This window comes from Indicator indicator, chromosome 7 (assembly GCF_027791375.1).
Source record: "Indicator indicator isolate 239-I01 chromosome 7, UM_Iind_1.1, whole genome shotgun sequence".
Taxonomy (NCBI): Eukaryota; Metazoa; Chordata; class Aves; order Piciformes; family Indicatoridae; genus Indicator; species Indicator indicator.
The window spans coordinates 7,135,859-7,149,289 of NC_072016.1; the positions used below are offsets into that span (position 1 = coordinate 7,135,859).

The 13,431-nt window shown below is 40.0% G+C and overlaps 1 protein-coding gene across 1 annotated transcript; it reads left to right on the plus strand.

Moving 5' to 3' along the window:
• The first annotated feature begins 517 nt into the window (after positions 1-517).
• ZDHHC6 (zinc finger DHHC-type palmitoyltransferase 6) lies at positions 518-11,984 on the plus strand. The gene is made up of 10 exons (XM_054382159.1): positions 518-766; positions 2,024-2,115; positions 4,253-4,412; positions 5,701-5,862; positions 7,041-7,094; positions 8,599-8,766; positions 9,029-9,070; positions 9,456-9,601; positions 9,688-9,731; positions 11,440-11,984. The coding sequence occupies exons 1-10, from the start codon at positions 518-520 to the stop codon at positions 11,541-11,543; spliced, it is 1,221 nt and encodes a 406-aa protein (XP_054238134.1). The 3' UTR covers positions 11,544-11,984.
• Positions 11,985-13,431: the final 1,447 nt, after the last annotated feature.

Consider the following 13,431-nt stretch of genomic DNA (forward strand, 5'->3'; position numbering starts at 1 on the left):
GTGAAACGCTCCGCCTCTTCTCAGCTGCTTTAACCAGCACAGCACGGCCCAGCTCCCTGCTATCGCCTCGCCACCCCTTGGCAGTCTTCGCTTTAGGGGCTCAAACTGCAGCCCCCAGGCGCAAAGGAGACGGAGAAGGCAGCCTGCTTACGCCTTGCAACCCGAGATCCCACAGCCTCACGCGTCCCAGCCTTGTACTCTCTGGGATCGGAAGTATAAGGCTGCGGTGCCGCAGGTGGGACGCTGTTTCCCGACAGGATCCTCTTGCTAACGGACTGCCGGGGGCGGGAGCGGCTGACCGGGAGGCGCCCGCGGGCGGAGATAAGCGTGGGCCCCGCTCCTCCCGCCTCCCTGGGCCGGCGGAGCGGGGCCGAGGTCCGGCGGGTCCCGGCACCTCCCCTTCCCTTTCCTCACAGCGCTCCTTCTGTCTCAGAATCCGACGGGACGGTGCGGGACTGAGCGTGGCGGGAGCCATGGGCGGCGGCCGGGCGGCGACGGCCGGGCGCCGGTAGCGGCCATGGACGGGCCGGGAGGGCTGCGCCGGGTGCGGCGCCTGTGCCACTGGGGGCCGCTGGTGGCCCTGGCCGTAGTGGTCGTGTGCTCCGCCACCGCCATGGCCGACGCCGCGCTGTGGTACTGGCCCCTCGACACTGCTGGAGGAAGCGTTAACTTCATCATGCTCCTCAACTGGACCGTCATGATCCTTTATAACTACTTCAGCGCCATGTTTGTCGGCCCGGGGTACGTCCCTCTGGGGTGGACGCCGGTAAGCGTTGGCTGACGATCGCGTTATCCCCGTGGCGGGCTCGGTGGGGCGGGGGCTGAGGTGTGGGGCAAGGCGACCCGCGGGTCTGCCCTTGTGGCGGGGCTGGGCTGGGCTCTCTGAAAGTAGTGTGTGCAGGGGTTGGAAGAGCAGTGGAACTCGCGTGTCTTTTGATCCCACCATTTCCCCTTTCTCCCGCTGCAAAAACGCGGCCAGCCCGTTGGCCCACTCCGTTCTCCTTCACTTTGTGCTTCTCCTGCTTTGTTGCTGTTTCACTCCATCCCTTCCTTGTTCTGCCTATTACAGCGATCTGGGGCTGAAGGGTAATGTTCATTGTCAGTAGTTGTAAGGTTTTCAAAACAGACCAGGAAACGCCTACTGCTAACTGGGAATGAGAACTTGAGGTTATTTAGCTACGTGCCCCTACAGACACTGTTGCATTGATGACTTTGCTCCTACTAAAAAGGATTACAAAAAAAAAAAAAAAACAAAAAACAGTAAACTTAATTTAGCCAATTTAATTCTTTTGCGTGAATCAGAAAATCGCATATGATACTGTGGTGAACATAAGATAAATATGCAAATTTCTACCTTGACTTTTCCTTGGTTTCAGTAAACTCCGGGAAGAGTAATGATACAGGTTAAGTACCTTAAGACAACCGGCCAGAGTTTGTTATATTACACCAGAGTGGTGTAATACAAAGATTAATAATCACATTTCTGCTTGTGGAATATTTCTCAATACTAGTGATTAGAGGATGCTGATGTAGTGCTAGCAGGATAGCTGGCAATTAGCTTGCTATTTACAAGCCTCAATCTCTCCCTCATCCTGCTGTGGTTGGTGTGTGTGTAAAAGAGAGAGTGGCAAACGAGCTAGTTAAACATTAATGCTTACCAGTGGTAAGCCTGGAGTGGCTCATGGTATGTAATGGAGAGGCAATGTGCACAAGCTTTCCTTTAAGTTGTACAGGCATCATGCTGGTTTTTACTCTTAGACCCTCACTATGAAACCCTTCTTGTACTTTTCCAGATGGAGGAACTGTTTATTTCTTTTATCAACCAGCACTTTCAACAGTGGGAGATAGCTATGTTGACAGCTAAGAGATTTCATGTTTTCTCACCACCTACAATTAAATAGCGTTGGGTTATGAAACACACCTAGTCAGAAGAAAGCAAAGATGCTTAGCTTAGGAAAGTACCAAGATATGTGTTGCTAGTAGAGTTGCATATGCATCTAATGCACCTATTTTTCTGTTGAAGGAAAAATCTCAGGATTGCATGTATCTTCAATACTGTAAAGTGTGTCAGTCTTATAAGGCACCACGTTCACACCACTGTCGAAAGTGTAACAGGTACTGTTATTATTTAAAATTGTTTTAAGTCCATATTAAAGCAGCTTCAAATCTAATGGTGGGTTATTAATATAGTTTGTTCTTCCAAGTCTTGTACTGCTGATTTTTGAGACTGTCACATGAACACTGTACCCATTTCAGATTTTTCCCCTTCCTAGTTGTATGATGTCTATATGGTTTTACTGTGGTTTGCTTTGATAAATGTATCTTCAATACTTGCTTTTTAGCTTGAAATCAGTTCCTCTGAAGTCCTTCTTAACAGCACTAACAAAACGTTGCAGTACTGTTTAAGGAAAGCAAGCCTATTTAAACACCTAAAAATCTTTAAGACCTTTAAGTTCTCAGTCCAAACATTCACCTACTCAGAGAGTTAAAAAGCTTATTCTGACATCTTTCCAAATGAGATATAGATGTTGATTTAAGCAGAAATTTTGGACTATGCTTTATTGTTCTCTAAAGGTTGGGTTTCTTTGAGGGGAGTCTGCATATTAAATTAACAAGCCTTTTGGATCAACTTTAAAAGTTCAAGCCTTGCTATGTGTTAGTCTTCCAGCAGGCTTGTTCTGAAGTAAAGGATGTTTCTATTAAAATTAGCTGCACTGGAATTTAGTGCAGCTTGAAAAAATCGAGTCACTTCAGCTGTCTGCAGTCCAGGCTGTAGTTGCATTTATTTGGGTTTACAGGGCAGGCCCCCCTATGAAGGACTGTTAGAGAACACAGTGAAAGGGTATTGCTGCATACACACTTATTTGTTATTTCTGTAAACACAAGATGTGCAGTCATTGTGACTGCCTCAGGAAGTGGAGGCTGAAACTCTATAGCAGTGCTGTAATATGGCTGCATCATCCCAAGAGCTAAAATCAGACTGTTTTTCTTGAGTGCCAGTCTTAGCAGAAAATGGCAGCAGAACATGGTGGTTCTTTGCAAAAGCCACTTCTTTAAGTGAAATAAAACATAATAAACTGCAGCACATTCCCCAGCTGATATGCTTTAGGAATTTTCTGCCCCTTCAACTCTGGCCAAAGTAACTCTTCACATGTATTTCTAGCCTGTTGCAATGAAGCAGGTAACTTGAGACTTTGCTAAGTCTTCCATGCTAGCAAGTTTCAGTGCACAAATGGAGTCACTTCTTGTGGCCCACCTGAACAGGGTGAGGTTTCTAGCTAAGATCTAGGAACGTCTTCAGAAACGCTTTGCTTAAAATTATGGTTACATGTTCAAGAACTCATAACAGTGGTAGCTGAATATATGCTAATTAAGAATAATTAATTCTTTAAAGGGAGAAACTGAACTTTTGGGAATGGACCAGCTTAAAGGATAATGAGCTTCCAAAATATGCAACTTATTTTCAGAGGGGGTGGATGTTTGTGCAGTTCAATCCTTCATTTAGGTTTAGTGTAGATGAATTGGAACAGTTCTGATTCTATTTTAATTAGTGACTTTTACACCTGTTAAATTAAGTCATTGCAATCTGTGACACGAGCAAATCTGTTACTAGATACTTTTTTTTTGCACCTGTAAGCTATAGCAAAATAATCAGCTTTATGCTGAATACAAGAATGTCTTTAGGGTGTTCAGACTTGTTAAACAGATTGTGGAAAGGACTTAACAATAGTGTGAGGTCGATATGTAGCAACTGATGAAGCTTTCAGAGGATCTGCTATTGAAAAGAAAGAGGCATTAAGATGCCTCTGTTTATCTGTATGCTCTTTCTGCAAGAGTTCACAGGGGATTTGATGTTTTCTTTATTTTTCTGGTGTGCTTATTTAAAATTTGGCAATAGTATTAGTGCTAATTACGGTGTTGGTAGTTCTTACATACACTGTTCTAGGCCTCTGTCTCCTGGCTCTATAATACAGTGTTTATTAGCAAATAGCAAGTTTGCGTGAAGAGGAAAAGGCATAATTGAGGGAGGGGGGGGCATAAGGCCTGGGAGTACTTTTTGTTTTGCTTTCTTTTGCTCTAGGATATGAAAATATCTGAGTAGCAACAAAGAAAGAAAGTATTGTGCTGATCTATTGGAAATTGGTGGGTTTGAATGAATGGAGGTTGAAGAGCAGGAAGGTAGCTGTCCTTTGAGCTTTTGGAAAAACATCACATAATGTCCTTTCTATTAATCAGTATTTGTTATTCACAGATGTGTCATGAAGATGGATCACCACTGCCCTTGGATCAACAACTGCTGTGGATACCAGAATCATGCATCTTTCACTCTGTTTCTTCTCTTAGCTCCACTGGGATGCATTCACGCTTCTTTCATATTTGTTATGACTATGTACACTCAACTTTACAACAGAGTAAGAAAACATAATTGGATGCTAAAATATTATTTAAGTCAGATGGGTAATTCATCTATGCAAGTATGAGACAATTTGCTTTCCTGAGAAGCATCACAGAATGGTTGGATTGGAAAGAACCTTTGTAGGTCTTTTAGTCCAACCCCCTGCAGTGAGCAAGGAGACTTCAGCTAGATAGAGTTGCTTACAGCCCCATCCAATGTGACCTTGAATGTTTCCAGGAGTAGGGCATCTACAGCCTCTGAGGGTAACATGTTCCAGTGTTTCACCACCCTCATAATAAAAAAATAGTCTTTCTTGTAGGTGGTCTAGGTCTACCCTATTTTAATTTAAAACCATCACTACATTCTTGCAACATGTACTCTCAGTTCTGCTCTCTGCATCTGAGATACATGTTTATGAATTGGAGGAGGATTCAGAGAAAGTGGTTTCTATTTCTTTTTCCTGCTTCTTGTCATAATCTGAGTTTCCCAGAACATTGTATTGACTGAAGACAGTTTCAGAGTATCACTTTATAAAGAGACAGGCTGTGTTTTGGCTGGCACAGAATCTAGATGCTATTTATTTTCAAGACAGGATGTAGATGGTGTTTATTGGCCAGCAAAAGCCAATTTTTATTTTTAATTTTATCTAATTCTTCTGGAAAAATAACATTAATTTTTAAACTAAACATAAATTATTTGGCCTGTTTTTAAATGGAAAAATTTAACTGTGCTAACAGTAAGCAAAGCTTGTTTTGAAATGCGTCTCTTTATCTCAGATCCATGGTTAAGATTATGAGCTCTGATTTCAGTTTTTGTGGTTGCAATGAATTGCTTGAAAACATCAACTGAGCCTAACAGATGAAGACTGTGTGTTGTATTTGCAGAGCAGTAATGTTGAGAACTGTTATCTGCTATTTGGGAGGAAAATGTGTTGTGTTTCCCTTGAAAATGGGTACTGTGCTGTTCAGACATTTTCTATCTGAAACAGGCAGATAAGTTTTTGTTCATGTGCCAAAGCCCAGATTTATTTTTTTCTGATTTTGGGCCTAACTTGTGGAGCTTCCAAGATGGTGATTTTAGTTTAGCTTTCCTTCTAGAGAAGGTCTACATCTAGCAAAGAATGTATTTCTGAAAAGCCTTGGATGCCTCTTGTTTGGTTGGTTGTTTTTTTTGTTGGTTTGTTTCTTGCATTATAAACCTTTCAAAAGTTGAACACTTGGCTTCAGAGCCAGATTTCCTATTGGTGACTTGGTTTGTTTCAGCAGTCCAGTGTTTCAGAGCTGAATTGTGTTTTCTCTCTGCAGATATCTTTTGGGTGGAGCTCTGTAAAGATTGACATGAGTGCAGCCAAAAGAGACCCTCGACCCATTATTCCCTTTGGACTGTCTGCATTTGCTGCATCTTTATTTGCCTTAGGACTGGCATTAGGAACAACTATAGCTGTTGGTATGCTGTTTATAATTCAAGTAAGTTTATGGCTTCTGTTAACAGAGAAGTTACGTGTCGGTGTGAGCTGAAATTCCCCCCCCACCAACAATAACCAGGCTAGCTCAGTCTGGAAGCCAATGAAAGCTGTATTTACAAGCAGAGTCTAAAATCTACGATGAAATGCAATGAATATGTACAAATATACAAAATTCACAACATTTACAAATATATACAATCAACAGAAAAGCACAACCAATCTCCCTTTGCTTCCCCGCAAGGGGACCCTCCCAAAGGGGCCTCTCTCTCCCAGGAGCTTCCCCCCAGACCCCTCTGGACAGAGAAGCAGAGTTAGTTAAACAGAAAGTTGTTAACTTAGCTGCCAAGGTCAGTGTGTTATCTTCAGCCAGAAGAGAGGAAGAAACAGCATCCAGACAGCCCAGCTACTGCCCCCACTGCAGAACGCAGAATGTGCAGAGTGCCCACTTTGTTTTGGGTAATAGTTCTTAAACATTTCTATCTATCCAATGGGAGTGTTCAGAACAATCGTTATTTTGCTTTCTTACACCCAACAGTGACTTATTTACATTCTTTCACTTTCTCTGTTCTTAACTTTGCAAGGAAAAATTAAAAAGACAGTTTCAAACCATCACAAGTTAAAAGTTGTAAGTTTTCCCTGCTTGTGGAGCAGAAACAGAATTTGGGACTGAGATAGGAGCAGTTGTTTAGAGCTTATGTTGCTTTTTAAATTTTCCAGGGTTTTATGTTGCTTTCTCCTGGTTTCTCTGTGGTTTTCACAACACAGAAGTTGAAAGTGAAAATCTAACGAACTAAGAAAACATGATGTAATGGTTCATAAACTCTCTGGAAACAGAAAAAAAAAAATAGTATTTCAGCATTACATTGCCCTGTCCCTGAAAATAGGTATAAACATGCCTGATACATTGCTTCTAATGTTTGATATCTTTTGAAGGAAGCAAAAATGTATCTTTTAAGTATACACTGAAATAACTGTGTGATACTGTCTTAGCTGTATCATTCTAGAGGATAGTTATTATCATTGCTGAGTCTTGATTTTGAATGTTTTCTATTTCAGTTAAGCATTTAAAAGTTGTTCTGTTCTTTAAAGCAAATTTATCTTGTTAAATGAAGTTTTTGAAGACTAGCTTATTTATTTCTGCAGAAAATCTATGCTGATTTCACCTAACTTTTATTTCAGATGAAAGTCATTTTGACAAATAAAACTTCAATCGAGTCCTGGATTGAAGAAAAGGTAAGCTTCTATTAGAGTATTCTTGTAATATTTCTCAATTTCTTGTTTTACCTCACTGGATTTAAACGAAATGTATCATTTCAATTCACCACTGACTTAACCAAATTTTCCCTTACTGTCTCTGAAATTCACTGAAATGTATGCAGTTGAATGATTTCTCCTCTGTTTTTCTTTTTTGTTTGGGGAAATTGGTGTGAACATAGAAAAATATTTCCTTTTAAGGGACATGCTTGGAGTATGTGTGTGTTTTCATCCGAAACTTGAGTTGTCTTTGCTTTTCCTTGTGCCTGCCTGTGTCTTTAATTGTCCACCTTCCCCACCCATTCTAGATGGTATGTTCAGGCTTGTGATTTTCCTAATATGATACTTTTCTGATTAAACTTGGGAGGACTTTCCTTGATATTGAAGAAGTACTAGAAAATAATGCCATACCTAGTCTTCTTATATGTCTCGAACTCCCATATCTTTTTAGAGGTTTTCACAAGATTTTTCAGATGGAAATACTGCCAAGCAGCAGAAGCTAAGTTAAAAGGAAGCAAAACTGACTCAGTGATTAGAAATTAGTTGTGCCACTAGGTTATTTTGTATAAATACAAACATTTAATTATCTTATTTTCCTTTTATTCCTTGTCAAAATTAACATGAGGATCTTGACTGTGTCTAAGTACCTCAGTATTGTAATACCTTTTCTTTGCATCAAATCAAGTAGAGCTGGAACCTAATGCCATTAGACCTTTGTACTCAATCTCTGGAGGTCCCTTCCAACCTCTCATGTACTGTGATACTGCAAGTAATAGATCAATGGAACATAAATGCATGAAAACACAGTTTAAAAGGTGTAGTAGAACTTGGAATAATTTGTTGAAATTTTCACTATAAAACAGGCTGCTTGTGCCCCTTCTGAAAACTGAACACAGTATCACAGATGGTAATACATAAGTGTTTAGTAATAATGAGCAGCAAAGAGAACAAACTCTTCTGTGGCTACTCCACTAGATGTCATTGTTTCTGAAAGAATGAAAAGTTCACAACTGCAGAATGTGGCCAAATCAGAGCATGCTTGTGTACACCATTCTTGGAAACAGAATAGACACTACAAATGTTGCATTATGTTTGTGATCATTAAGGAATGAACCCTGAGCTGTGGAAGTCTTTGTGTGCAACTGAGAAATAGTCAAGCATCAGGCCTTAAAACCCCTCATAAAATAAAATCATAGCATAGAGTGGGTTAATCAGTATAGCCAGTTGTCTGTATTGTTAAAAAGTAAATGGAAAGGAGGACAGGGAAGTGAAACCAGACAGACTTCTAACTCCAGTAACTGTGTAAGTAGCTTTAAAAGTCTGGGGTAGGATAGCAGGAATTTACTGCTTTTGCCTTAAAATGTTTGCCTCACAGTCTCATGGATTCATTCAGGATTTATGACCTGGCCTTCTTAACACTTGCTGCTTGATTGCAGTTTGTAGAGTGTGTTCTTATGTACTGTATTTCTGAATTCTTTGCCAGGCCAAAGACAGAATCCAATACTACCAAACGGGCGAGACCTTTGTTTTTCCCTATGACATGGGAAGTAAATGGAAGAACTTCAAGCAAGTGTTTACATGGTCCGGGATTCCTGAGGGAGATGGCTTGGACTGGCCAGTAAGAGATGGCTGTCATCAATACAGTTTGACGGTATTTGTTCTTCAGTCATGTCTCAAGTTAATCCTCACTATCCAGCTGTCTGCTTTCCTTTACCAGTCATGTACCAGCTTTTTAAATAACTGACTAGTAATGCATATACTTAAACAGGAGTTCTGTCAAGTGTTCTCCCGTTTGACAGGCAAAAAAATTGTGCTTTGATGATTGCTTTTAAATGGTTTCAATACCTGAATTAGTCTTCTGTTGAATGCACAAGTCCTCTTAATCTAACCACTGCCTAAATTTCTGTTTATAGATAGAGCAATTGAAGCAGAAAGCAGACAAGCGAGTAAGAAGCGTAAGTATTTGTGAAGCTTGGTCTGAAATTAGTTTCAAATATCAGTACAAATAAATGTAATTGCTGAGACTCTTTCTTTTCTTGATTTTTTTTTTTTTTTGAACTTGACCATTAAAGACTCTGTTTCTGCAATCTCCACTTAATTAAACCTAGTGTTTAGCTTTTTTTGCGTTTGTTCCTGAGTTTCGAGACAGTGAGAAATGTGATAATAAAGATGACTGTGCTTCATTGTTAAGCAGTTTACATTTTAGAGTCCCTTTGACAGCTGTTGCCCGTTATGCTTAGATCTAATGGTATGCTTGAATTGTTTTTTTGGGTATGAAACTGTCAGCAAGGCCACAGCTGCTTACAATAATACATTGCTGTGTTCTCTTCACATCTGTAGGTGCGGTATCGAGCAATAGAAGATTACAGTGGTGTCTGCTGTCCTGTGACTAAAGGCATTAAAACATTCTTCACAACACCATGCACTGAAGAGCCTAGAATTGCACTGAGCAAAGGAGATCTGATTTTAGCCACAAGAGGCTTAAAGTTAGTGGCTCCACACCTTTGTTTGGTTAAAAGAAATGTTGAGATGATTTCTGGTATCTAATTATGTTTTACACTTTCTTCCCCAGGCACTGGATGTATGGTGAGAAGATTCTCAACTCAGCTGCTGATGGTATGAAGCAGTTATTTTCACTTTTTCTGTTGAAAATTAGAAATCCATTTTATAGCTGTCTAGACATATAGACAGTATTTTATGTTCAGTTCTCAAAGTCTATAATGACTGACCTTACTGACGTTAGCTTCTGTTCCCACAAAAAGCACATCCACGGTTTTTACTCTTCACATCTGGTAGACTTGCCAATTTTCCTATACACTAATTCGATCTGTCAGACTGAAAGAGCACTCATGTAGTACCTTATTTAAAGGTGAGTTGGAAGGGGAGTACTTCTTTCTATTCTCAGTTGTTAGAATGTTAAACTCTGAAGAGAGTAATGATGATTTAGTGGTCTGTCTTTAACATACTCAGATTGCCTACCTAAATAACCCATATACTTATAGGACCTAGGATTACTCTTTTGTAGATTTTAAAAAGAAGTAGATGTTGTGTCTTTTGGTCTGAGATCAATTCCAAGGACTTTGATATGCTTTTACCAAGCTAACAACTACAGCTATCAAAATCATTTAAGACTCCTGCTGGTCTGCAGAGAGTCAACATCACAGCTACCTGCACAGAAATATCTACATTATTGAATTTAGCCCTTCTGCTTAGGACTGAGCCAAAACTTTACCTGCCGGAGCATGCATTAGATTCTGTCATCTCTTCCAAACAATTTTCATTCATTGTATGAGAGGCAGCTAACAGTTGCTACATGGAAATTTTCTGTGCTTTTCATGGGAGGTCTCCTTCATGGGCTGGAATTGCTTTGGCAGCTCACTAAGATGAACTCTTTCAGACATCAAACCTAGATGAGTCATTGAAATGATTGTGGTAATAGTTGATATTATGTTGCATATTATGAAAATTAGCAGGAGATACCTGTGCAGTAGTCATTTTATTTTTTTTTTTAAATCAGGTGAAATGTGGTCTGAATGGGCAACTTGGTGTCTACTGAAAGGCTGGATTAGAATTCAAAATAACATTGGCTTTTTGGTGAACTAGGTTCACATTAGGATGAGATTTGTTAGGAATGTATAGCAAAACGTTATAAATAGGCAGGAATAACAAGCTGCACAACAACAAGATGGAAAAATTAATGATTGAGTAGCAACTCTAAGGGAAAAAGAGTGAACACTAATCTTAAAATGAGTCAACCCTTCAAAAAAAAAGGCATAATAGCTTCCCAGATGCATAAAATAGTCTTCCCATCCTACTCAGCGTTGGCAGAGACTCAGCTGAAATACTGCCACAAGTTAAAACAGTTACTGCATCTTGAAGAGGAAGATCAGCTGTAGAGGACTGAGAGGAAAACAATGAGAATAAGCAGAGTACTAAAAAATGTGACGTTCAAGGAAAAGCTGAAAGATGTTTGGAAGTCTGTAGCAGAGAAGGTTGTTTGCTACTTCCTGCATCCCCAATGTGTAGAAAGAACAGTCGAGAACTTGAATTAAAGGCAGAAAAATTCAGATGGAGCATTTGGAAAGATTTTTCTCCTGATAAGGAAAGTAGACAACTAGAAAACTTTGGAGATTTCTGAAGATATTTTAGGCAGTGGGAGAGAATCCGCACATCCTCAGGCAATGATATTAGGAATGACTTAGATATACTACCTTGGAGAAGAAGATAACCTAGGTAACCTCTTGATGTCTATTCCAGTCCTGTGTCTTTCCTCTACAGTAGCTCATGTTGTGTTCCAAGTTAATGTAACTTTTCATCTCTTAAGGTGGAATAAGAGAACGAGGCTGGTTCCCTAGGAAGTGTGTCGAAAAATGCCAATATGACTCTGAAACGGATCAACCAGTGGATGGAGAGAAGAAGAACAGATAGCCTTCTTATTTTTTAAATAAGAGATGGAGTTTTTACTTCAACCACAATCCTTTACTTGAAATTTTCTGTGTATTACTTTAGACTTATGCAATGAATATGTTAGGATGAGGGTTTCTTTTCCTTGCAGCTGAAAGGGTTGGATATGCCTGTGCCATAGTTCCCATACTTTTTTGAACACTTAATAATTGGAGAAGCCATTCAATGGATTGCCTTCAAGATTTGTCTTTATCATCCAAAGACAATTGTCTCTCTTCTCCTGTTTAAATTGCATTCTGAGGGTTCATATTTTAGGTTTTTCCCTCAACCGCATCTAGTCATGATGCGTGCTGCTTATCTTTTGTATTTTACTTTCTCTGAAGCTGCCCTTGAGAACTCTAAAATAAACACTTGATTCAAATTCAAGATAAAATTTGTTACCTGTGGCTTTTAATGATGTGAGTTGTCCACCTCAAATAAATGATACATTCATATTCACTTGTGGATTTAATTTTTCTTGAACCTAAAAGGCACGGGGATACAAACTAAGAAGTAAAGATTTCAGTGTTAGACATCGTTTTTTCAAGGTTAGAAAGACTTCAGCACTTCCTTAAGGATGTTGTGTGCCTTCACTGGTGAAAAGATACATGCAGCTTAATCTGTGCCCTCAGCAACCTGAGCCCCAAGAGATTAAAGTTCTTGATCCATCTTAGACTGAAGCAGTAGTGCCAAGAATGAAAATTTTTGTGAGCCTAGTTGCTACTAAGTGATGAACACTGTTCCATCTTTATTTAGCATCTGGTATCGATTATTAGAAGGAAGACTTTAAAAGGGAGTTGCCTGTACCAGTTGAAGGCTCTCTAAATGTATCCTAAATGCAGGGGTGTTTATTCTCTCATAGTTAGTGTAGTTGCAGGTCACATGTTGAGAGTTTCTGCAAATTACTGTTCAAAACTAACACCTGGTTCACCTCTACCTGCATGCATTGTCTCAGGCAGATGAGCATTTATAGAAATACCTACATCCAGACAATCCAGCATTGCTATTGTATGCTCCTACTCAGACTTTACATCCAGCACAAAGCCAGGTTTTTGTTGCCTCCAGCCTGCTGTGTGTTATTGCTGATTGTGAGCTGTAGCAATGAGGAGTGTTCAGTTTCAGTAGTTTGCAAGCAGGTGCTTTGCCCCCTTTGAAAGCCAAGTGCTTAGATTTTCTAGAAGCAGGCTCCCTTAGAGGTATTTGTCTGTGTCTAATTCCTGGTGTCTTTCCTAGCAAGAGCTGAAAGGCCATAACTTGTCAGGATGTAGCTACTTTGGAATATACAAAATACTCTGCCTCTGTTTGGTGTCTGGAGTCTAGAATCAAAGAATGGTTACAAAAACAAGTTTGTCTTCTAGCTGAGCAAGATGGCAGATAAAGCTCCTTTGTTCCTGCCTTTGAAATGGTGAAATATCTGCAATCTTTATTAGCAGGCAGCAATTAGCAGTGTAATAGGAACAGATTAACAGCAGTAAAGACCACAGTTGGTCATTAGCCATTGGAAGGGGAATTTAAGATGTAATTTAATGTAAGATGTGGTGGGCTTATAAAGAACTGGATATCTTTTAGTGGTTGAGGAGTATATTCAAGTCTATCTCTACTTTGATCTGAGCAGAATGTTGTGCACCAAGATCATACCACAGTGAACTACAGCATGTCCAGGAGCTCTGCTTCAGAAGTGCACTTGCAATCTGAAACAGAATCTTTATGTCTTTTCCTTTTATTTCCACACACCCCCCTCCAGTTTTACATGCTTTCATCTTACTTCCTTGTAGTTGTGCCTTCACTCCTACCTAGTCCCTTTGTAGCACAGGTAATTGGTGCTTCTATTTAGCATTACAGCACCTTCACTCAGCAGCACTTGCCTACAAAC